The sequence below is a fragment of the Sorex araneus genome, chromosome 1 (genome assembly GCF_027595985.1).
Source record: "Sorex araneus isolate mSorAra2 chromosome 1, mSorAra2.pri, whole genome shotgun sequence".
Taxonomy (NCBI): domain Eukaryota; kingdom Metazoa; phylum Chordata; class Mammalia; order Eulipotyphla; family Soricidae; genus Sorex; species Sorex araneus.
Genome location: NC_073302.1, coordinates 291,905,612 through 291,931,110, shown reverse-complemented (window position 1 = coordinate 291,931,110; position 25,499 = coordinate 291,905,612). Strand labels below are relative to the sequence as shown.

Below are 25,499 nucleotides of genomic sequence, written 5' to 3'. Positions count from 1 at the left end.
GGATCCCCCGGACGGGAGGGAGAGTCAACACATTCGGTGCCACTGGGTGGAGGGAAAAGAAGAGAGAAGGGAGGACTGAGGAGGGGGAAGCTGGAGGAAGACACGGACGGGCAGCAGGAACGACTTACGGCCGGGGAAACAGCTGTGTCCGGGCAGTCTCTGAACAGCCCTGGCCACGAAGGTGCGGTCGTGTGAACTACCCGCTGTGCCTGGCCTGGGGCGAAGGGCTGTGGGCTGGACGCCCCACCGAGAGTCGGGCCGGGTGTGGGGGGACAGACGCACAGAGCTGGAGTGATTTCTCGGGGGCTGTGGCTCACAGCCTGTGCGACCTGTAGGGAAGCTTCTTTGCTGGGATTGAATTTTTTTTTTTCACTCTTGGTTTTGGGGCCAGTGGTGCTCAAGGCTTACTCCTGGCCCTGCACTCGGGAGTCACGGCCGAGGGCTCGGGGGACCAGCTGGGGTGCCAGAGGGGCGTCGTATCTGCTGTGCTCTCTCGGGGGGGGGGGGGCTTTCCAACCGGCAAGGCCACTGCACAGGAGGCGCAGCGGGGGTCCTGGCAACCACAGGCAACCCCACCTTCTGCCTCTCCCAGACCCAGCCTCTCCGGCCTCTCGCCCTGTAAGCCCAGAGAGCCAAACACTGCCGCCCGCGGTCTGTCAGACACCCACAAGGCCCAGGTGCTGCTGGGATCGTGATCAGAGTCCGTCACCCCACAGGTATCCTGGGCTAAACTAATGGGATCTCCCCGTGACCAACAAAACGCTGCCGAGAGAGGTCAGAGTGCAAGACAGCCCCAAAGGCAGCGAATGCAGCTGCGGTGACGGCTGAAACGCAATGGCTGCCGGGTGATGTTCCCACGGGCCCGGGGCCTCCCGGCCAGGCCTTCCAATGACTCTAGCACACAACTCAAAAGGCAACTGTAGGAAAATATTGTGTGATGTCTTCTAGTTCACTGACGCAAAGAGTTCTACCCTCAAATGACTCAAAGATAGGTTTCTGTGTTCCACAACTCCACACAGTCTCAAGCTTTGTGCTTTAAAAAGCAAAAACAAATAAGAATACAGCGAGTTTGCTGCCAGACTGCACTGGCCAATCACACACAGGAATAAAGAATCATTTGCTTATCAACACACAGGTCAAACGCTACTAACTGACCCAGGACAGGGCATCAATAACAGTTCAAATAAATAAGGACTTCTATGGAAAACATAGGAGTGCTGAAGAAAACAAAACACCTCTTCTTTTGTTGTTTTTTTTTGTGCTGAGTTACACATGGCAATGCTCAGGACGTGCTACTGACGGCACCCAGGGATCACTCCTGGTGGGCTTGGAAAACCCTACGGGGTGCTAGGAATCGAACCCAGGTCAGCCAAGTGCAAGACAAGCACCCTGCCCTCTGGCCCAATACCCCTATTCTTTGTAAGTGTGGCAACTGAATTGTGCCTTGACTGATTTCCGCTTCAGTCTTTGACCGCCACCACGCCCTGGGAGTCAAGCAGAGTGACAGACCTCGAGCGTCCGTCCATACCTCGAATGACGTAATTATCCAGAGCATCCTCCATCCGCCTCAGCGCTTCGGTCCTATTAGAACCATACGTGATGAGCTGGAAGCAAACACACAAGCAACAAGAACAGAATTTACACACGAATCGACCTTTCGGTGGGACAAACAAGTCGTCCTATTACAAATCACGATATCTCCCAATGAACTTTCTAGAAACTTCACAGGGCGCTTCCATTTTTCATGGGAAGCAGCTCTCTAAGGTTTTCCTTTAGTGGCTGGTAGAATTGAGCTCAGACTTCTCTCCTACTCTTCACTATCATTGGAGAAAACAATTTGAGACCAGCAAGAAAATTGTAATTTAAAAAAAAATAAGGAAAAGAGGAGCGAGAAAAGCAAAGGGCTGAAGAAACAGTCCAGCATGGAGGGCACTTGCCTTGCAAGAGGCCATACCATGTTTGATCCCCAAGCCCCTGACCCCCTGAGCACAGAGCCAGGAGTAAGCCCTGAGCACCACTGGGTGTGGATCCCAAATAAAAAACAAAACGAAAAGCGTAAATAATTTCACAGGAAAGCTACCAGAGGCCAACCACGCGGGCTGCGCCATGACAACCGGCACGGCTTCCCGGCTGGCGGCTCCTGCTGCCCCCGCCCAGTTTCTCTGCTCTCCTGGTCCCACATACCCTTAACTGACCTCCCTGACGTCAGCCCTCCTTATGGAAGCAAAGGGATCTGTGCTAGAGAAACAGGGCACAGAGCAAGGTTGGAGTGACAGTTCAGTGGGTAGGGCACTTGCCTTAAACACGGCCAACTCCAGTTCAATCCCCACACCCCATACGGTCCCCCGAGCCCCACCAGGGGTGATTCCTGAGTGCAGAGTCAGGAGTGAGCCCTGAGCATTGCCAGGTGCGGCCAAAAAAAATCAATAAATCCTCATAACCATCAAAGAGCAATGGAATATTTTTAATGGAAAAGTGATACTGTTCTTTATGACTGTATGTCTATGTATATATCTTACACAAACTACCAAGAGGCTCTTAATTATTCATAAAATATTTCTGTGGTCCTTACATAAGCCAATATGTAGTTTACAGTGATTTGAGTGTATCTTCTTAACTCTTCAATATCAAGTCATGTTGAAAATTAATTTGCAGGCTATTTATCTGAAAAGAAATGTATTCCTCTAAAAATAGAATCACATCCATTAAATCCTATCTGCAATATTTTTGTATTTTTGATAGCATTTCTCTTACAAAAAAAACATAAACTTTATTTTAATAATATCAGTTAAAAGCTTAGGTTTAAAAAAATTATAATTGTTTGTTTCCTGCAACTACATAAAATGTACACTCAGGGAATAACTGCCTTAGGAAAGAGGGTTTAGAAGATCACCTCCTCGACTGGACTTCCAATGCTTCTAAGAAAATAGTGTTTTCTCTGCCATAGTGGCAGTGTGGGGTGGGGGGAGACGGGACTGGGGAGGGTGGGAGGGATGCTGGGTTTACTGGTGGTGGAGAATGGGCACTGGTGAAGGGATGGGTTCTCGAACTTTGTATGGGGGAAACATGAGCACAAAAATGTGTAAATCTGTAACTGTACCCCCACAGTGATTCACTAATAAAAAAATAAAAAGAAAATAAAATAAATAAAAAGAAAATAGTGTTTTCTCAATAAAATACATAGTTTTGATTCATCAAGTTAGAATTTTAACATTGTAGGGGCTGGAAGGATAGTACAGTGGGTAGGATGCTTGCCTGGCACACGCCAATCAGTGTTTGATCCCTGGCGTCCCATGCGGTCTGCGACCTGCCAGGAGTGAGCGCTACAGGCAGAGCCAGGGTTCAGCCCTGAGCACCACCAGTGTGGTCCCCCCCCCCCAAAAAAAAAAAACAAGAACAAAAAAGAGCTTTACATTTTACAAGGTCTTATGATTCTAGATTGAAAATCAGAACATTCAAGTTGTTTGTTCTGGAAAGTGAACTTTCAAAAAGGCCGACGGATGTCTCAGAGTCTCCCAGAACTCTGTCACATTTCCTCAGTGGGAAATGAGTGATGGTGCAAAGGGAGTGAAGCCGTGACAAGTCCCCTGAGGAGCCGTCCCTCCAGCGCCTCGTCCCCTGGGCCTGGAGATCCGAGCTCACATCCAGACAGTCAGGAATGAACCAAACTTCCCTCCCTTCGCAAGGAGCCCGGAGGGGCCAGAGGTCAGAGGAGCCTTTCAGTGCTGAGGACTCGGCCCACCGGGGAGCGGGGCATACGCAGTGGAAATGCTCTCTTAGGAGAGAGCAAATCTGCTTTCACTTTCCCGTCGGTGCAAACATACTTGTTTCATTACAACACATGATTCAGATAAAGGCTCAATTCTCAAACCCTGAAACGCCGATTTCATGTCATGCACCCAGCATCTTGAACAGTAGCCCACGGAAAGAAAAACCATTCAGAAGAGGAACTAACTTTGGAGATCATTGGGTCATAATAAATGCTAATCTCACTCCCAGGTTGGATACCGCTGTCAACCCGCACCTGGAAGACAGAGAAGAGAAAGGTTTAAAAAACACATTAATTAAACAAACTTGGCAGTGGGCAAATACGTCCCTCTCCAACAAGCTTCATTTTCCCCACACCGACGGGCCTTTTCTAGCTCAAATAACGGTCCCAGGTCCAAAAATATAGAGACAAACTAAACACAGGGAGACTTTATTATCCTGGTGTTATTATATAATATATTATATTATTATATCGGGTAAAGATATACACAATACATGTATATGTAATTAGATGTGTATATATGTATTATGTGTATATATATGTAAAACGTATATATGTTTGTTTTTAAATTCTCCCGCTACATGAAGAAACTAAGAAATCACCAACAAAGGAAAAAGAAAAACTCAACCAAGCCCGACTCCGCCGGCAGGCCCTCGGCAGCTGCTGGCAGATGCCTGCGTGCAGCGGGGGGCGAATCGTGCCCAGGCTGAGATGCTCCCACAGCCCCGGGCAGTCGGGGCTTCTCGGGGCCATCCTACCTGCACCGCGTCCCTTTTCTGCTTTTTACCCTCTCGGTCTTGCCCCCCCCACCTCACCCCCTCTTGCTGCCGTCCCCGGAGACGTCGGTGTTTACACAGCTTTCCCCGAGGCCCTGCTTTGTAAGGACGCGGCTCCAATTAGAGTTTCTGATTCTGTGATTTTCATGGAGGGGCCGGGGGGAGGGAGGAATAACACGAGTTCAAAATATCCTTTTGAAGAGGCTGATTGCTGTGAGGGAGTCGCGGCTGACTCCCGCTCTCATCTCCCGGCCTGCCGGCAGCGGCAAGGCACAGAGGTCAGCCATGCAAAACTTTCCAAATGAGCAAGTGCCGAGGACGAGATAGTTATTAAATTACGGGGCCTGCATTTGGAATCTGAGGTATTTAAGAGCTAATCAAAATACTGGAGGCTGTTACGCGGGTCCTAGGGGTCCAGAGGATGGAGGAATTTCGTGGAAGCAGCTTGAAGGGGCCTTGGGTGGCCAAGGGGGGAGAAGGGGGGGAGGGGGAGAAGGACGGGGCCCAAGTCTTCACCTGTGGGAAAGAAGATGCCTTTTAAAGGAACAGCCGCTCATCTGTCTGCAGCAAGGCAGAAAAAAGGTCAACCCAGCGGCTGTTAGGCCTTTAATATTTTAATTTAGGCAATTATCAAGGGACCACATGTAGAACCTCTTGTCTAGGATAGCCACATGAGGGAATGATGATGGCTTTATTACATGGTGCCATCAAAAGATAAAGCACGGTTGCATTCTCTTTAAAAAAAAAAAAATCACTGCTACTCTGTAAGGTTTTAGAAGCTATTAGAACTACCAGAGCGTGTTTATCCCTGCATTTGCAAACACACACAAAAATAATGACGAAAGGTGTTTGCATCCACAAATAGGAAAATCTGAATTTTTAAATGCAAGTCATTCTGTGGAATTCAAAAATATGGTTAGCTCACTGAAAACAGACTTCAGGGTCACAAGCCAAAAGTCTATGAAATTCCGTGTTTATGAAAACTAGAAAATATAAAAAGGGGACAGCTGTGAAAACTCTAAAATCTTGATCCAATTCTTCACTACCTTTCAACAGCCCCAGAAGAGCAACGGGCAATTAAGCCACACAATAAAAAATATGTTTCTCAATTTGTATCTTCCACTTTTAGTAGCAAAAATTTTGGGAGCTAACTTTACCATCAAGCCTTATTTAAAATAAGCTTGCTAGGGTTATGTTTAAAGTGAGATTGGTAAAAGTTCTAAAACTTTATACTTGAAGAAGCATATCCTACACTATATGCTACATGAAGTACTAGGTGACTTGCATGGAACCATTCTATTGAACATACTATCAAAATAACAGACAGTAAAGTATATCTACCCCATTTTACTATAACTCATTCCTTAAAAATTTAGGTACCTTGAAAAACATATTCCTGAAAATTAAATTACCAAGGTCCCGTATTCATTATCTCTTTACTATTTACTAATATGATGACAAAGTACATAATTTTCATTTCAATATACAGGTTAAGATATACATAGATAGAATGAGAGATATGTGTGCACACATAATATGTATAAAATCAGCAAATACCTTTATAACAAAAGAGCATTTCCAATTTAAAATCGTAAAATAGAGTGCTCAGGCTAACTTTTAAGTTTCTGCTTATGTAACTTTCTCAAACAGTAGCCAGGGTTTTTCAATGTCTAATAATGGATTAAAAAGCCAAGACAAGTTCCCATTCCTCCAAGAAAACAAAGGATGTGTACACAAACACACACACACACACACACACACACGGTTTTGCTCTTGCACGTAAAGTTTTATGAATCAAGTCCAATGGAACTGTTATCTATCCTATAATCACACTTGGCGCACACAGAACAAGGCTGCAGCCTGAAAGTAGCAAATGCACAAAACAGGGTTATCTGGGATGGGCAGAGAAACCTTCATCTCTGCCCTGGAAGTGAAGTGCAGGCTTCGGGAAGCACGTGGCAAGAACCACCACGGGCCAGCACTGGAACCGACAGCTCTTGTGACCAAAAAGGTTTCACACAGGAGGGAGCAGGAGGGCCCGGACGAGCCAGCCCAGCATGGGGGTGAGGGTGAGCCCTGGTGGGTGACGAGCGTGCCTGGCCACAGCCTGGACGCCGCTGGCCCACCTGAACCACCTCCCGTCCCCCCCCCCCCCGCAAGGGTAGCCCCGGAGAAACGAACGGCATCTCCTCCGTTCACCTCTCCCCCAGCATAGCTCCCAGCCCGCCTTGTCTACCTGACAAGTGACAGCCAATCTGATTAAATGCTTCCAGGGAGGGGCCTGGGGGCCTCTACGACAGGCCAAAAGTGATCACCATGGAGATACATAATTACAGCTGTCAGCGCGTCCACTGTCCTGCTGACATCAATTTGATGGCGCCCAGCAATAATGATAGACAAAGCTTCGTGTGCATTCCCCAGCACCCAATCACTTTATCTATTCCGTGGTCCATTTAGCTGACATGCGACATTCACACAAGCAAATAACAGCAGTGAGCAGAACATTTAAGGCATTTTAATTGTTTTTCCTTTCTATGGATGGCTCGCAACCGCAAATGTTATTACATAAAACTCCTGCGGCAGCATTAATTGAAGAAAGATTTGGTGGGACCAAGCCTGCAGGGGGTAGAGTTTGTCCATTATCACTTGTACTTTCAACAGGTCTCACGTTTGAAAATTGCAAATTGCAAAAACTTGCGAGGGCAAAATGTTTGACATCCTGCTAGCGATTACGACACGGTAGAAACTTCTAACAACTCGAGGAATCATTAGGCATCCTTATTTAATACTTTTCTCGTTTGATTAAAAAAATGTTTAGCTATGTCCCTCTGCTACTTGTTTTCTCATCTGCTATTTAGCGTCACATAATGCCTGTTAAGTCTTTTACAATTTTTTTTTTCTGCCTCCAGGCTTTGAACACAGCATGGCGCCTCCCAGCCGGGAAAGGGTCAAGTCCCTTTGGAAAGCACATGGGCAAAAACAATTTGAAAAGTGAAATAAATTGTGTATCCAGTAACATCTTCAAATTCAGAATTCCTCCTGTAATCGTGCACCCGCGCCGGGCTGGTCCTCCAACGGCGTGATCTCCTTCACAGACGCGGCAGCCTCCACCCCCGGCCGACAGGGTGTCACGCGCGGGAGCACTGATTACCTTGATTAAGAGAAAGGCTACGTCCTTGTTCTTTTTACACAGCAGAATCTATTCAAAGAGCGACTATGAAATACAGAACAACTGTGGAAAAGAAAAAGTGGACAGTGATCGCTTTTCTTTCACTGGTGTAAATAATAAGTACTTCTTAAATTTCGTGACAAGGAGAGAATGGGGCACGGCTTGCTTTTTCATTTAATCCACGTCCGTTAACAAGCTGGTTTGGTGCCTGGATTTCTTCGTGTCCGACTCTCCGGGAAAGCTGCATCAGGTTTAGTTAAACAACTGAATTGCAGCACAGAAAGTTATTCTTAAGATTCCAAGATCTATATATATATATTTTTTCATCCTAGATGTCAGAAGAACTGGGTAACTCTCACTCACTCAAAAGTCAGATGCTTCTGGTCTTCCCTGCCAAGTGAATTCGGACTTTCCTACATATAGCACAAAACTTTTTTTTTTTGTAAGGCATGATTCTGCAAGAATTCCACTTGTCCTTTCATTTACATGCTTTAATGTTAACATATTTTAATAAAGTAGCACGGCAAAATCCCGTATTTAAAGCTCTGACTATATTCTAGCTGAATACTTACACCGGGCAGATGTGTGGGTTCCTGGTACTGAGACAGTCTCCCAATAGACGGTAGGCCAAAAGACTTGTAGGGGTCCTGAGAGTTCAAAGGAAAGGAAGTGCAAGCTTTGTGACATAAATCAGCACAAGGAAGATTCGATATTTATAAACCCAAGAAGCTTTAGTAGAGCTATTTCCACCAACCAGTCTTTACCCAAGCACAAACCCTCTTGACAACAGGGCAAAACTCTCCGGAGAAAAAAGGGCAGAGTATTTAAAAATCAGACACAACTGTAAGCAGAATTTAGTCTGACCTTGATTGCAAGCTACTGAAAGCTGGTAAAATTCCAACTTTTTATAAATCTTCTTAGAATGCCTTGGGCAAAAATAAAATAACCTAGGCGCTACATCAAAACATGCTCAAGGTCAGAACAACAAATGTGGTTTACTACAGATATTTGTTTTTCTTACTCTTAAAACAGTGCACATATGGTGAGAGTGAAGAATTCTGGTTCTTCAAATAAAGACCTTAAAAGGGCTGCCTGTGCTACTGGAAACGTACTCCATTCTTGACTATCTTAGATCATCAGAATAAATGTTACATAAGTCCAGTTTCATAGTGATGATGGAGAAAAAAAAATACCAACTGAAGTATAATAGAAAGCAAGCAGCAACAAAACAAAACAAATCCCCCAAGATCCTTAAGCTAGCAATTCCCAACAACTTACAGTGTTTTTTTTTTTTTTTTTTGGGTCACACCCGGCAATGCTCACGGGTTACTCCAGGCTCTGCACTCAGGAATTACTCCTGGCAGTGCTCAGGGAACCATATGGGATGCTGGGAATTGAACTCGGGTCGGCCGTGTGCAAGGCAAACACCCTACCCACTGTGCTATCGCTCCAGCCCCTTACAGTGCTCTTAAACACAAATATTTATTTATTTATTTTAAAAATAAAAACACATTTATTTTTATGTCAGTGGGTCAACTTCAATGTCAAAAGTAAAAAGGCAATATAAAGTTTCCTTCCATTTTTGTTTTAATCACTTGGGGGAAAAAAACATTTTCAGATGTCAAAGCTTACCTGCTGAATATAGTCCTAAAACACAAAAAGTATTCAGCTGAGAGATAACTAAAATCACAAACAGTTTTATCAAAAAGCCCTGCTGTTTCCATTTCAATTTTTGCTTTCACATAACTGGGAGGGATAAATTATTAAGGGGAAAAAACTACTGGAGAAAAAGTCAATATTGGATTCATGACTAATGTGTATACTGGGGAAAAGTGAAAGAAAGAAAGAAAGAAAGAAAGAAAGAAAGAAAGAAAGAAAGAAAGAAAGAAAGAAAGAAAGAAAGGAAGGAAGGAAGGAAGGAAGGAAGGAAGGAAGGAAGGAAGGAAGGAAGGAAGGAAGGAAGGAAGAAATCATGGGCCAACACTTTGGCTTATTTCAGTGAAGTCTGGAAGCAAACAGACCAGTGAAAAGCAAACGGAACCGCAACCCGTGTGGGTCACCGGGCCCAGAGTGTCGAACCCTCGCTCCACTGGGTCTCGAGCTGCCCAGGAGCTGTGCCTGCACCCAGGAAGCGATACGGGGAAATTAATTACACTCCATCCTTCCCAGCCACCGGGAGCTCGACCGTGGTGATGGAAGCTTCTTTCTGATTCAATTCCGTATGACAGACTCGGGGCCGGACCCCAGCCACGAGCGTGCGAGGGGTGGCCGGGCCGGGTGACACCACCCTCCTCCCGCCGGACAGCACTCACTGTACCTCAGCGTACACCCGGCACTCGACTGCCCAGCCGTTGATGGGGATGTCAGCTTGTTTGTGCCGGAGAGGGTAGCCCTTGGCAACACGGATCATTTCTTGGACCAGGTCCAGGCCAGTAATGCATTCTGTGACGGGATGTTCAACCTGCCGGGCCGAGAGCAGCCGTCAGTGGGGGTGGCAGAGGCAAAGAGGCAGAGACACACACACACACCCCGACGGCGACCGGTCCTGGGTGAAGCGCGGGCTGTGTTAAGCTGGAGGGAGGAGCCCCCAGCTGGGAGAAGCGGCCAGAAGCCTCTGCTTCACGGCGTCCGAACCTGGGGTGGGGGGGGGGGGGGGGAACGCCTCTGAGAGCGCCGGGCAAACACCCCTATCGCCTTCCCCGCTTTCCCCCTGGACACGGGGCGCGCCTGGCTTTGACACAGTCTTGCCGGAGAGCCACCTCCTCCTGGGCGGCGGGCCCCAGGCCCCGGCCTGTTTTGCTGCACTTAGCGTGGCAGCTGGAGCGGCAGAGCGTGGCCTGGCAGCGCGGCTGGCCGGCCCCGCCTCGCCCACTTGCGTGCTTTCACTAACCCGCCCTGACAGGCGACCAGATTAGCGTAGGCTCGCATCAGCGCGGCCGAGCAGAAAGCGGCAGATGGGTCCGGCAGGTTGTTTTCCCGGCAGGCTTAGGTGAGGAGCGCTGAGCACGCACAATAGCAGGCCGGGCCGGGGAAACGCCCTGCGCGCTCAGCAAACTGCTGACAACGGCCGGACAGGGCTGTCGGGGGGTGGGGGGGTGGGGGGGAGATCCCGGGCCACCCACGGCAGCACCGGGGACACACGCGGACGAGAGGAGGCTCTCAAGGTGCCTTGCCAACCCGCGGTGACCATGGGCGCCTTCCTCACCCCAACTGGCCTCAAGGACACCCAACAGCCAGCAACGGGCCTGCCCCGAAAGTCTAAGTTTTAAAAATTTAAAGACGACTCTGGCCACATCTGCTGCTGTGACAGTGATCCCCTCCCCCCCACCCAGATGAAGCACGTCCTAAACCCACTTCACAATAGTTTCTTTATCGTAACATGTCATATCTCACACACTCTGGGGCACAGGAAAAGGTCAGTGAACAAAAGAATTGTTCCCCCATCTTTGACGGCACTAATTGAGGGACAGGACTTGGTCATTATAATAATCTTGAAGCTTATCATAGGCAGACAATGCCACGGTCTTAAAAAAAAAAAAAAAAGCTTTGTAAAAATAAACAGATGGCACCCATAATTAGCTCTGTGTGTGTTATGAGTATGTTTACAGTTTCAACAACATTTTAAGACATTTTGACATAGTTTTAATGACAAATCATCACTAAAATAAGCATCTACCCTTTCTGTAAAATAAATGCGACGCTAAATAAAGAGCTTATTTGATGGTGTAAAATATTTATTTTTGAGAGCGAAATGATGGTTTTCCAGATCCAAGACTCTGTACAAGAAAGGGACGCATGTAAATCCCCTCTCTTCACGCGTGAGCTGAGCCCGCCATGGGCCGAGGACTTTACAGCAATACTATTCACACTTCCTCAGCAGGTGAGGAAAAGACAAAAGCTAAGGGACTGATGTCAATTCGTCGATGCCTACTGCCCAGAAAAGTCCAGGCAAATAAATACATATCTACTAATTAAACGAATGAGTGAACCAATGAACAGCTCCTAGAAAATAGCCCGAGCGGAGAGAGAGAGGCAGAGTGGATATCAGCACACTGATGTAGGACTTTCTTGTCTTCCTCAAGAAGAAGTCTCAGTGGAAGTAGGTGGCAAAGACCAATGCCCAAAGGGGCCAGAGAGACAGAACGGTGAGTAGAGCGTTTTTGCCTTGCACACGGGTTTGATCCCACCACCCCATGTGCTTCCCTGAGCCTGCCGGAAGTGATAGCAGAGCACAAAACCAGGACTCCTGTAAGCCCTGGGTACTGCCGGGCATGGCCCCCAAACAGAAACATAAATAAAAAGACAAATGGCTACAAACTATATATGTCATCCTTTATAAAATGTATTAGTATGAAAATATATAGATACCAATTCATTGTAAGATTCTATTTCACCTCAGAAAATCTTTATAGTAGCATAAGGAGAGAGGTACCTTAGACCCAGTTGAGTGGGATTGAAAAAATGGACCTACCTTGAGACCCAACTCAAGCGTTACAGAACAGAATATATACATACATACACAGCACTGTAGCACTGTCGTCCCGTTGTTCATCGATTTGCTGGAGTGGGCACCAGTAACGTCTCCATTGTGAGACTTGTTGTTACTGCTTTTGGCATACTGAATACACCCCAGGGAGCTTGCCAGGCTCTGCCTTGCAGGCAGGATACTCTTGGTAGCTTGCCGGCTCTCCGAGAGGGACAGAGGAATCGAACCCAGGTTGGCCGCGTGCAAGGCAAACGCTCTACCACTGTGCTATTGCTCCAGTCCACATGCATACATAGCACAGTTATTTCACAATCCATATTAGCGAGCTGCAGCTCCCTCAAAAGCAATCCATCGGGTAACTAGCTGCTAACGGCAAAACCATTCCTTATAAAATTTTCTTTTTAACATCCACTTGGGTTCAAGCATTGTTCAAGTCTACACAATCAACAGACACATCTGGATTTTTCAGGTAACAAATACATTTGTAAAGAAGCTTTTAGTCCTAAGCACCTCTGAAAGAAATCTCTCTTGAAATATTTTGGAATTCTGAAGCTCTTCCACAGGCCCTGTGGAACATCCCTTTTAGCCCCTTTGTTACTCCTGTTCGAAAGATTGACTTTCTTCTTTTTTTTTTTCTTTTTGGGTCACACCCGGCGATGCACAGGGGTTACTCCTGGCTCTGCACTCAGGAATTACTCCTGGCAGTGCTTGGGGGACCATATGGGATGCTGACGAAGGTGAAGGAAGGCTACAGGAGAGGGAGGCCAGGCCAACAAGCCTGTCTCTGCAGACTCCAACAGGAGCGAGCGTGCACCTGACGCCCACCCCGTGTGGACAAGCAGGGCGCCTCAAGTAGTATCAGTAAGAAAACGTATACTTGGCGTCTGTCTGGAAAACACGGAGTTGACGAGAGCTGAAGAGAGCTTCAGAGAAACACGCCTCAGACTCAGAGTTCACCACACGCCCCCTGCTCTCGGGGCTCGGCGTGCCCACGGCGAGCCAGGCACTCCCGGCCGTGGCCGGGCATCTTCATGGGCAGAGACATCCTCGGGACCCACTTGTGGATACGATGCCCTGGGATGTTTAAAATGCAAAAAGAGGGGCCGGAGCCATAGCACAGCGGGTAGGGTGTTTGCCTTGCATGCGGCCGACCCGGGTTCGATCCCGGCATCCCATATGGTTCCCCCAAGCACTGCCAGGAGTAATTCCTGAGTGCAAAGCCAGGAGTAACCCCTGAGCATTGCTGGGTGTGACCCCCCCAAAAAATAATAATAAAAATAAAAAAATAAAATAAAATGCAAAACGAAACTTCCTTCTTGTGACTGTCCCCACACCTGACTTCCTCACCGTCCTCCCAGCCGTGCCCAGGAAACAGAGAGGGACCCGGCAGGCCGTGTAACCATCCGCTAGAGATTAATATACTGATGCTCGAGTAGATAAAGCTGCTGATTCTGCCAGGGGAAAAAAAAACAAAAACCTTGCCTAACCTAACCCCTTGGAAAAAAAGATGGTTCCCATGAAAAAAGCTAGAATAAGCCCTAACACTCCTGCATCATCCAAGGCAGATTACAAAGCGGCTCCACTGGGGGAAGCAACAGTCATGAATCTTTGTTCAAACAGGTACAAACAACGACAGTGACCAGACACCACCCCGTGCACAGACTCCGGCTCCAAGCGTAGAGCAGACAGGCGTGCCCCCGTGCCTCCGGGCCTCCCTCAGGCCTCCCTCCCGAGCTCTCGGTCCCTGCTAGGCTGCTGGTACTGTGGTAGCTCAGCTCTAGCCTCTCGCCAATCTCTGAGTGGTGCCTCAGCTCCTCTCTCCCCGCCAAAGCCAACGACTGTGCTTGGGAAAGGCGACAGAGAGGTAAATTAGGTGTCGCTGCACCTCTGAGCTCTAAAGGTACCAAACTGTAACGGTGAAGAACGCTGGGGACGGTGAATCTTCCCGGCACTGCGCTTCCACACGCATGAGGTCCTGACACTGCCAGATCCTCTTCAACCTTATCTCCTCCTTAGCGCAAACTAGACGGTCCTAAAACCAGTGGCACTGATGGGTTCCTGACAGAGTGACCCCCTCCTTCCCCCTAAGAGGCCCTGTTGGTGACCCGGGGCTCCCGGTGGCCCTGGGGTGGAGAACCTAGCCGGACTTAGCCGAAAGGCGATCAAGAGCCTCCCAGCCCTGAGGCTGGAAGGAAAACACCACGAGAGCTTTCACGGGGAGGCCACGGGCAAGCTCACCAAAAAGGTGAAGCCGAGCTAAAGATGGAGAGAAAGTAGTAAAAGTAACAGAGACGCCAGAATATTTGTTACGCCATAAAATAAATCAGTGACTAGCAAGGAACCCAAAACTTTTCTCAACCTACTGCCTACTGAAGTCCCACTCCTCATTCCCCATGATCTGCTATTCCTCAAGGGTACTCTCACGCCCACCACACACACACACACACACACACACACACACACACACACACACACACACACACACACACACTCACCGTTCCATTCCAGTGGGCGGTGGGGGGTCTGCCCTACTTTAGCCTGGGCAGAGCTGACAAGCCCCACGAATATCCCGGGGTCCTAATGGTGTGGAGGTCAGTACAGGAATTTCCTCATCTAGGAAGCACCACCATGCTTAGGCGGAAAGGGGGATTCACCTCACAATTTCCTCTGACGAGTTTCGGGTAGAATCAACCTAGAAGCCCAAAGGGCCAGAGAGATCGTGCGGAGGGCCCTTGCCTGGCAAGCAGCCAACCCGGGTTCGATCCCCGGCACCTCATAGGGTCCCCCAAGCATTGCCAGGAGTGAGCCCCGAGTGCAGAGCCGGGAGTAAGCCTTGAGCACCCGGGGTGTGACTCAAGAGAAAACAAATCTTTTAAACACTGAAAGAGAGCCAAAGACACGAGCAGAGACGAAAGGTTAGAACAGAAACATGGCGGGGAAAGGATGTGAGAAACTCTTTGTACTATTTTGTGATTTATTCTGTACCTCTAAAATCATAAAAATCAAACAGTAAAAATTAAGGCAACACCAACAGCTTTTCGGTTTTCTGCCATAAACCACTGTTGAAACATATCTGCCTCGATCCCATCATCTTCTCTCATCGGTCTCCCACGAAGGTGGGCTGACCAGGGGAGACGGGAAGGGGCTCGCTCTGCTTGCTCGCTCAAGGGTGGAACATCTGATTGTGCGATTTACCTAATCCTCCCTAAGACTTTAAGATGGGGAACTCAGCAACAAACAGAAGCCTGTTCCTCCAGGGAGCCCGGCAGAGGAAATTCTCATTATAGACTTACGTTCAAATGAAAATGGACACTGAGGGAGTTTTAATTTTAAGAGAGAAAAATCAAGGTCTGATGAGGAGTCAAAGCAGCTGAACACCGACCGACTCGGCTGCCCTGGGCAAGACAGCGAAGCCGCAGGAGCCCCCTAACGGGGGAGGCAGGGCTGGGGTGTTCCTCAACCGGCGAAGTGGTCGGAGCCCCACTGCCCAGCCAAAGCAGCAGCCTGCCCCCTACCCCCACGATAATGCGACCCACAGAGCACGATGAACGCGTCCAGAGGACCCGCACCATGAATGTTACCTCTCAGCACCGAGCCCAAAGGCAGAGATAAGGCGCGCCAGATGGTCAGGGCGGACACAAAGGCGTGAGCCTGAAGACTTTCTGATACTCGCATTAGGTCATTCTAAATTCATAACGTGGGGCCAGAAAGATAGTACCGTGGGGAGGGCATCTGTCTTGCACGCAGCCAACCCAGGTTCGATCCCCAGCATCCCATATAGTTCCCCGGACCACTGCCAGGAGTGATTCCTGACAGCAGAGCCAGGAGTAAGCCCTGAACATCACCAGGTGTGGTCCAAAAGCCAAAAAGAGTAAAATAAAATAAGATAAAAATCAATAAGCCCATAATGTTCTGACTGCTACACCTGTGTCGGGTACAGGGGACAGAGGCATGGCTTACAGGAGATCTCTCTGTACGCAGAACAGGCCGGATCCGACTCACGAAGCCGCCTGCGTGCTAACCCACGGAAGCAGGGGGCAGCAGCTTGCCAGACAGTCGTGAGTCGCATGACGGCACCTGGCCTAACGGAGCACTGTCCTTGTGAGCTTGCTGTTATTTCGGGCTGAGAGGGGCCCCGATGCCATTCCTCTTGGCTCAGGGAGATGCTTCGTCCAGCACAGACTCAGACACGTCCCCGTTAAAATCCTGACGCTCTCCCTCTCCGAGACGATAGGGTTTCAAAATAAAGATCTGGAGTGATTTGATTTTGATCCACAGGACTCAGAGGGCGTGTTGGGAAAGAGACGACCCTGCACTAACTCCCGCAAACCCACCTGGAAGATAATGATGCGAGTCAGCAGCAAACACCGTGGAGCTACTATTCTAACGCTTCCCTGGCAATCCCGTCTCAGATAAAAAAAAGGTCGAGTGAAGAAAGGAGAGGGATCTTTAGGGAATGAGAGGTGTGTCCCCCGTCCATCCCCAAATTCCTAGGATGAAATCCTAACAACCCCCCGTATACACACACACACACACACACACACACACACACACACACACACACACACACACACACCCCGCATTGGCTGGACTTGAAGAGAGCACCTTTCAAGAGGCAATTAAGCTAAAAGGAAGTCATCAAGGAGGCACTAATCCAGCACAACTGATGTCCTGAGAAGATTAAGACGCAGACCCTCCACCACAAACAGACCCCAGAGCAAGCTCGGGTGGACTCCAGGGACACAGCGCGGCCCGACGGACGAGCAGGGTGGGGGAGTGGAGCCGCAGGGTAAGGAGACTCTGCCCCGGGGTCTTCCTCTCTTTCGGCACTGCCAGAAACCGCTGAGCAACTGAAAGCAGGAACAGAAACTCCCGAGTCCCAGCTCACAACCAAGCAAGTGGACCTGCTCTACCGCAAGTATGCAGGTGGGGGTGGGGGGAGCACTGCTCGAAGGGGCACTCGCATGCAGGGCAGAGGCTGGATTTTGCTGCTCTTCTCTAATTTTTTTTTTTTTTTTGGCTTTTTAGGTCACACCCAGCGATGCTCAGGGGTTACTCCTGGCTCTGCACTCAGGAATCACTCCTGGTGGTGCTTGTGGGACCGTATGAGATGCCGGGGATCGAACCCGGGTTGGCCATGTGCAAGGCAAACGGCCTCCCCGCTGTGCTATCGCTCCAGCCTCTCTCTAATACATTTTGATTCGACTTCTGTGCTTGGTGCCCATGAGCAGGGCTGGGGAGGCTGAGGGCTGCTGGGTCACAGCCCCTGAACCAAGGAGACGCGGCTTTCTGATCTGCTTCTCTGATTAAGAACATCTTTTAGGAACTAACAAACCTCTGGAAAATTGATCTAACACGTTGGATCATTTCTTTGTCTTCTGTCAGACATAAAATAGCAAATCCAAAAACATATGAGGAAAAGAGAATAAAAGAAGTGAATAGTCCACTTGAAACCATCTCTCTCCAAGTCAGGTTAATGGTGGTGGGGAAACTGGTTAGTCACATGCAAAACAGGAATCCAGATGGCTTTCTAATGCCATGCACAAAAGTCACATCAAAATGGATTAGAGGGGCTGGAGCGATAGCACAGCGGGGAGGGCGTTTGCCTTGCACGCGGCCGACCCGGGTTCAAATCCCAGCATCCCATATGGTCCCCTGAGCACCACCAGGGATGTCTCCTGAGTGCATGAGCCAGGAGTGACCCCTGTGCATTGCCGGGTGTGACCCAAAAAAAGCAAAAAAAAAAAAAAATGGATTAGAGACCTTCGAAATCAGACATGAAACCATAAATAAACCTGGGGAAAACAGAGGTAGAACATGTCAGGACATTAAAGCTAGAGGTTCCTCAGTGATTCCGAACCACTGGCAAAGCAAACTGAAAGAACTGGGCAAGCATCAAACCAAGAAGCTTCTGTAGCAGGAAGAAAGTAACGGCCAGATACAGACCCACAGCCTGGGCGGGCACCTGCACACACCCATCAGAGACAGGGTTGATATCCAAGATAGATATAAAACTAGCAGAACTTGATGCTCCCTCCCCTAAAATAACAAAAACATCACATTCAAAAATGTGGGGGAGAGATGAACAGAAATTTGCTCAGAGAAGACAGAGAGATGGCAGAAGAGTATATGAAAAATGCTATGTCAGGGCTGGAGCGACCATACAGCAGGGAGGGCATTTGCCTGGCGCGTGACCGATCTGGGTTTGATGCCCCGCATCCCACATGGTCCCCCGAGCACCGCCAGAAATGATGCTTGAGTACAGAGCCAGGAGTAACCCCGAAACATCACCGGTGTGACCCAAAGTGAAACAAAAAAAAAAGCTGTGTCACTTAATATCAGAAAATTTCAAATCAAAATAACAATGAAATATCATCTCACACCAGTGAGACTGGCACGCATCACAAGAACAAAAACAACCACCTGTGCTGGCGTGGAGGTTTGGAAGAGGGACCCTCCTTCACCACAGGTGGGAATGTTGAGTGAGCCAACCTTCATGGAAAACCACACGGTTAACAAAAACTGAGAACTGAGCTTCCACTGGACCCACAATTCCACTCTGGACATCTGCTCCTAGGGCCCAAAGACTCAGTACAGAAAAGACATGTGCACCCCTATATTCACTGGAACACTGAATCACAATAGCCCAAGTCTGGACATAACTCAGTTCCCAAGAGCAGATGAGTTCAAGAAACGGCGGCACATATACACCGTGGAATATTACTTGGCTGTGAGAAAGGATGAAATCCTGCGATTCACTGCTACCTGGGTACAGTCAGCCTCGGGAGAGAGAGAGACCAGGGTGACCTCACTCAGGGGAGGGCTCGAAAGAAACACTGTAGGGGAATAACAAATGCTCAAGGAAACAGACTGAGAAGCTCGCTTCAGCAGGCGGCTGAGCACGGGAGGGACTGGAGGCGGGGCCCTGGGATAGCTGTGGGGGGATCCGGGCTCATGGGTGGAGGACGCGGTGCTCGGACAGTTTACAGAGGAAGGGTTTGCAAACCACGGTGCCCAAAATAAAATTAAATTTATAAAGAAAAGAAAACGCAAGTCATCAATCAACAGACCAGCCGAGTCCCACCCACTCCGCCCCAGGGGAGGCTGCAGGCAGGGGCACCTTTGCTGCCCCGGGGGAAGGGGCAGTGTGGTTCTGGAAGGCCTCAGAGAAAGAAGTGCGAAGGAAAAATTCAGCCTCACTCGTAATAATAAAAATATGAATGATAATATGACAGTATCTTTCACCGCCATCCAAAAGTGGAAAGGCAGAACAACTTTGTAACTGTGTATCTCACCATGATACAAGAATAATTTTATTTTTCTTTTGGGGTCATACCCATCGAGGCACAGTGGTTACTCCTGGCTCTGCACTCAGGAATCACTCCTGGAGGTGCTAAGGGAACCATATGGGATGCTAGGAATCGAACCCGGGTCAGCCGCGTGCAAGGCAAATGCCCTACCCGCTATGCTATCACTCCAGTCCCTGAATAACAATTTTTTTAATGGTTAAAAAAAATAGAAAGACAAAAGATCTCTCTCCTGTGAAAAGCAACTGAGGGTCAGTGAGTGAGAGAGACGGCTCAGTCATGGAGTGAGGGAGGCGGCTCAGTCAGGGAGTGAGAGAGACGGCTCAGTCATGGAGTGAGGGAGGCGGCTCAGTCAGGGAGTAAGGGAGTGAGAGAGATGGCTCAGTCATGGAGTGAGGGAAGCGGCTCAGTCAGGGAGTGGGAGAGATGGCTCAGTCAGGGAGTGAGGGAGACGGCTCAGTCAGGGAGTGGGAGAGATGGCTCAGTCAGGGAGTGAGAGAGATGGCTCAGTCAGGGAGTGAAGGAGGCGGCTCAGTCAGGGAGTGAGGGAGTGAGGGAGGCGGCTCAATCAGGGAGTGAGGGAGGCAGCTTAGTCAGCGAGTGAGAGAGATGGCTCAGTCCGGGAGTGGGGGAGGCTCGGTCAGGGAGTGAGGGAGATGGTTCAACAGGCTAGAGTGCAAAGATTGTTGATGTTGGTTTTGGAGGCAGCAGCTGGCAGTGCTCAGGGCTTACTCCCATGTCTGTGCTCAGGGCTCACTCCCAGCAGTGCTCAGAGGATGTCAGTGGTGCTGGGAACCAAGCCAGGTCAGGTGTGTTCAACGCAAGCACCTTCCCCCAGACGATCTCTCTGTTCCCTGGAGCACACACGTGCTATGCAGGTGCCCCGAGTTCAATCCCTGGCATGCCGGGTCCCCTGGTAATCACTGGGAGCCTGGCTTCGCCTGAAAACAAAACCAAGTTCTAAAAGCACGTCTTTCCCACCAACTCTACTTCTGCAAGTGGAAAGGGAGCCATGAAAGCCATCCCTGGGCTCTGGGAAAGGGCTCAAAGCTAGGCCATTTGTCAAGCATGGGTGAGGCTAGACCCCACCCCGAAAAACAAGGTGGGAGGGAGGGATCAGTGACTAATTACACTATTTGTTACGAGCAAAACACTGGGGGAAATATCCACAGGTAAACTAGTGAAATGATATGATCTACACACACCTGAATTCTTAAAAAAAGAAAAATATTAAAAGGAAGGGACTGGGGGCTGGAGTGATAGCACAGCGGGTAGGGCATTTGCCTTGTACAAGGCCAACCCAGGTTCAATTCCCAGCATCCCATATGGTCCCCTGGGCACAGTCAGGGGTAATTCCTGAATGCAGAGCCAGGAGTGACCGCTGAGCATCGCTGGGTGTGACCCAAAAAGCAAAAAATAAATAAACAAATAAATAAAAATAAAAGGAAGGGACTAACGTATAGAATTCTAGCAACAAGATGGTGTTAAGAGAGCTTCTGTGGAAGAAAATGGTATGATTGCAATGTGGCACAGAGAGTCATTTTTATTTCTCTTCTAAAAATAGTTAACTCTTTTATCATGGTTTAGGTAACATGGTTCCAAGAGTACAAAATTTATGGTACTAATGTACAAAGTCACTGCTCCCCACCATAACCAGAGTGTTCCAACCCCTCAAGCACCAACCAGAGTGGTCCCTGAGCACAGAGCCAGGAGGAAGCCTGAGCACCAGTGGGTGTAGCCCAAAGAAGCAACATTAAAATGAAGCACATGAAGAGAACAAGGCTCCTTCTGACGAGGGAGTGCCAACTGAACCGAACTGGACCAGTCACCTGAACCCAGGGGAAGACACAAAGACACCCCCCACCCCCGCCGTCATGCACCAGAGCCCCTCCAGAAACAGCTCAGATGACACTCGGCAGACGTGACCACGCTCCTCATGACCTTTCACTAGGGAAAACGTACAAGCTGAGGCCAGAGAGACAGGACAATGGGTAAGACGCTTGCTTTGCACGTGGTCAACTTGGGTTCGATCACCGGCATCCCACATGCATATGGTCCCCAAGCAACGCCAGGAGTGATCCCTGAGTGCAGAGCCAGGAGTAAGCTCTGAGCATCTCCAGGTGTGGCCGCCACCTCCCCCCCACCCCCCCGCAAAAAAATGTACAAGTTCTGAAGCTGCAAAAAGTGACAATTCCATCAGGAAATTTCAAAGGAAAAAAAAAAAGGAAGAAAAAGAAAATTATAGGCCTTTTAGCTCAAACTGAAACACTAATTAGAGATAACGTAAATCTGAGAAGAGAAAGAAGTTAGTGAATGTGCCTTAAGTGTTATAATTTAAGGTTAGTAAAGAAATTTGAAGGCGAGAAAGTCTACTATTAAAAGAAACCCTGACTTGTCTACGTGATCTCAGAAGTTTCTGGAACATGCAGGGGGAACTTTCCAAGGCTCTGTTCCGACTCCTCATCACAGAGGCTCGGAACGGCTATGTGGTGATGGCAGGTCAGTGTGAGAAAAGGGAAACCCTGACCCTTACGAGGGAAACGGACGTGTCTGAGTCGGGAGGAATCCACGGAGAACTGGGCCATCGGATCTCACACAACGACATCTGTTCCGGTTTGCAGTTGTGGAGGCGACACCCAGGAGGGCTTGGAGGGGTCACGTCCCAAAGTGCTGGCGGGACAATGGGCCCAGGGGCAGAATCTGGGGCTCCTCCATGCAAAGAGCACGTGCTCCAGTCCTTGGAGCCATCTCCTCAGCCCGCAAATTAAATTCTTTAGAGTGTTGATTTTTTTCCTGAAGTTCATTTGTAACCTCTCTTTGAGAGTTAATATCATTTTTTGGGAAAGTTATCCAAGATTTTTTTAAAAATGCAAGCACAGTGGGCCGGAGTGATAGTACAGTGGGTAGGGTGTTTTCCTTGCACATGGCCGACCCGGGTTCGATCCCCAGCATCCCTTATGGTCCCCCAAGCACCGCCAGGAGTAACTCCTGAGTGCAGAGCCAGGAGTAACCCCTGAGCATCGCCGGGTATGATCGAAAAAGCCAAAAAAATTTTTAAAATGCAAGCCCAGGGGCTGGACTGACAGTGCAGTAGGCAGGACGCTTGCCTTGCACACGGCCAACCCAAATTTTAATCCCAGCATCCCATGTGGTCAGACCCCAAGCCTGCCGGGAGTGACCCCTGAGCATTACTGGGTGTGGCCGCAAAACAAAAACAAAAACAAAAAAAGACTTCAGAACAAATACTTTCTGGGGCTCGAGAGATACTACGGAGGGTAAGATGCTCGCCTTGCAGGGCCAGCCAGGGTTTGATCTCCCGACGCCAATACAGCCAGGAGGGACCCCTGAGCAGAGCCAGCAACAAGCCTTGAGGACCATCAGGGATGGATCCCCTCCCCCAAATGCAAGCACAGGCACCTACGTGACTGCACTGAGGTTTTTCATGTGAATATCAACTTTTGGAGATAACATGCCAAAAATCTCCAAGGGAAGACCATAGAAAAGCTCTAAATTGGAATAAATGAGCCCAAAATAAATAATAAAACAAAACACAGAAATAAAGCACCCTTGGCGCGCATATGCTGCCTGAGCCCATGTGCTGCTTGTGCCATGTGGCTGAGCACATGTGTCGCCCGCATCTCCCCCCTTGAGATGTGTACTTTCATGCTTTCGTGTCCAGTGCTAGGATGTGTGTAGAGCTTCCTCCACCCTTGGAGAAGCCCGCGTTCTCCCCTGAGCGCGTTATTCTTACTATCACTCTCTCTCTCACTTATCCCTTCCTCCCTCCCTCAGAAACTTCTGAATAAAATCTATTTACTTCAAAAAAAAAAAAAAAAGAAATAAAGCACCCTTAAAAAGTGAGATCTGTTAATTCTCCACATTCTGATAAACATCCCAGCAAAATGATCTGGAATCTCTTGGGTCTGGCATAAATGCAATTTTTTTTACTGCTTCAAATTGCCTTCAGAATCATATTACAAGCTATTATTCAGCTCATGACATAACGAAGTCTTCATTTTAATCGAAAACATGATTTCCCAGCTAATTATCAAATTAGTCACACTTAGTTGCAAAGACTCTTAATCCAAATCATATTAATCTCCAAAATACAAACTCTGGATTCTAAAGATATTCAGAAGAATAGAATGCAGACAAAAAAAAGGTGGTTTTAAGTGGGTGTATCGTAAGTTTTGAACAACTACTGAGTTAGCACCTGTGCAAATTCTACAAATAGATATTAATCGCTCCCCTTGCGGGGAGGAGGGTCAGGCGACAGCCAGCGGTGCTCAGGGCTTACTTCTGGCTCTGTGCTCAGGGAACCGCAAAAAAAAGAAAAAAGAAAATCTTTGCGATCTATCTATATGATATTTCGGGAAACGGGCTGGAGTGATAGCACAGCGGGTAGGGCGTTTGCCTTGCACGCAGCCTACCTGGGTTTGATTCCCAGCATCCCATAGGGTCCCCCGAGCAGCACCAGGAGTAATTCCTGAGTGCAGAGCCAGGAGTCAGCCCTGAGCATCACCGGGTGTGACCCAAAAGAAAAAATAAAATTTCGGGAAACACGGTTACGGTAGCGATGACTTGCATGACCCTGCAGTGTGACACCTTTCCCACCATCCCTGTGGCGGAGACTCTCCACGCTGCCCCAGGTCACTCCTAGCCCACCTCTTCCTTCCCTCCCTCCCCCGTTTATTGGAGTGTTTTGTGCCCAAAAGCGCAGGGTCTGGTGAGCCCATCCATGCTGCCCGTCCCCTTTGCCCATCACTCCATGTCCCACAGATGAGTGAGAGGCCAGCCATCTGTCCTTCGCCTCTGACTTACTTCCCTTAGTGCGACTAGGAGTCTAGGAGTCACAGGGAGTTGCAATCTTCCCTCTTTCTTTGTGATATTCTCGTGCGATATTCAAGGCCCGATGTCCTTCTCCCTCCCCTGCCGCAGGCCTTCCAGTGCATCCCGGCTAAGATGCTGTGAACAGCAGACCTTTTTGAGTCCATGTTCAGGAGTCACCAGGGTACAGCCTCAGAAGCGGAACTGCAGGGTTATAGGGGAGCTCTACTCTTAGTTTCCCTCCTACTTTTTTCACTTTGGGGGTTTCAGTGAGGCGGCAGGAGTCTCCCACACGGTGCCGGGAGAGCAGCAGACAGCCCAGGCAAGCACAGGCGGCACCCTGATTTCAGAGTGCTCTCCTCACAGGGCGGAATCTTTCCCTCTTGGTTGGGGGGCGGGATCTTTCCCAATTTGTGATCATTCGTCATGGCAGCCCTGGAAATGGATGCAAACCACATGCGAGGGGAGACAAACCAAACGTCCCGGAAGCTGTGGCAAGTCCTGCAAAGGGGACTAGCGGGAGTCGGGGCTAGGGAGAAACCAGATTCCCACCGGCCGCAAGGTCTGGAGAGAGGGCGCGGCGGGCAGCACGGGGCGCAGGCCTAGGACACCATGCAATTGACCCCAGGCCCACCCTCAGTACCACACGGTCCCTGACGCTCCCCACGTCAGCCGAGCATTGCCAGGAGGGCTCCTGGGCCTCCAGAACATCACTCAGGAGGCTCCGGAAGTTAAAGAAAAAAGTTACAAAGATGAGAGAAATTATCGAGACTGGCTGGATGTGTGACTCAAAGCAAGGAGGCGTCTCTCACGCAGCCAAGAGCAGAGCTGCAGGAAAATTGGACGGTGGGGGCGAGAAGGGCAGCAGCGGGAGGCTCCAGGCCTCCACCGTGGGCTTCACTGGACGGCGATCCGTGGTCAGGGCAGCTCTGTAGGGCCGGACACGTTTCCGGCAGGGGGGAAGGGAAGGCAGGAAAGCCAGGGACAACGACGCCAACTGAGAACAGGAAGTTAGAAGTTCCAGGGAGAGCCTCCCCACCACCCCCAAACACACATGCACACACACACACACACACACGACACTCTCTCACACTAACACACACATATCACATACATACACTCATACACACTCAAACACATAAACACACACACACTCACACATATA

General features: G+C 49.1%; 1 protein-coding gene across 1 annotated transcript in view; it reads right to left on the bottom strand.

Moving 5' to 3' along the window:
• Positions 1-25,499, bottom strand: part of PCCA (propionyl-CoA carboxylase subunit alpha) — a 275,284-nt gene that overhangs the window by 134,439 nt on the left and 115,346 nt on the right. Inside the window, exons 13-16 of the mRNA XM_055119924.1 lie at positions 10,032-10,175; positions 8,287-8,361; positions 3,956-4,024; positions 1,529-1,604 (exon numbers count right to left, since the gene is read on the bottom strand). Of these exons, the coding sequence (XP_054975899.1) occupies positions 1,529-1,604; positions 3,956-4,024; positions 8,287-8,361; positions 10,032-10,175 (364 nt within the window). The remainder of the gene's footprint in view (positions 1-1,528; positions 1,605-3,955; positions 4,025-8,286; positions 8,362-10,031; positions 10,176-25,499) is intronic.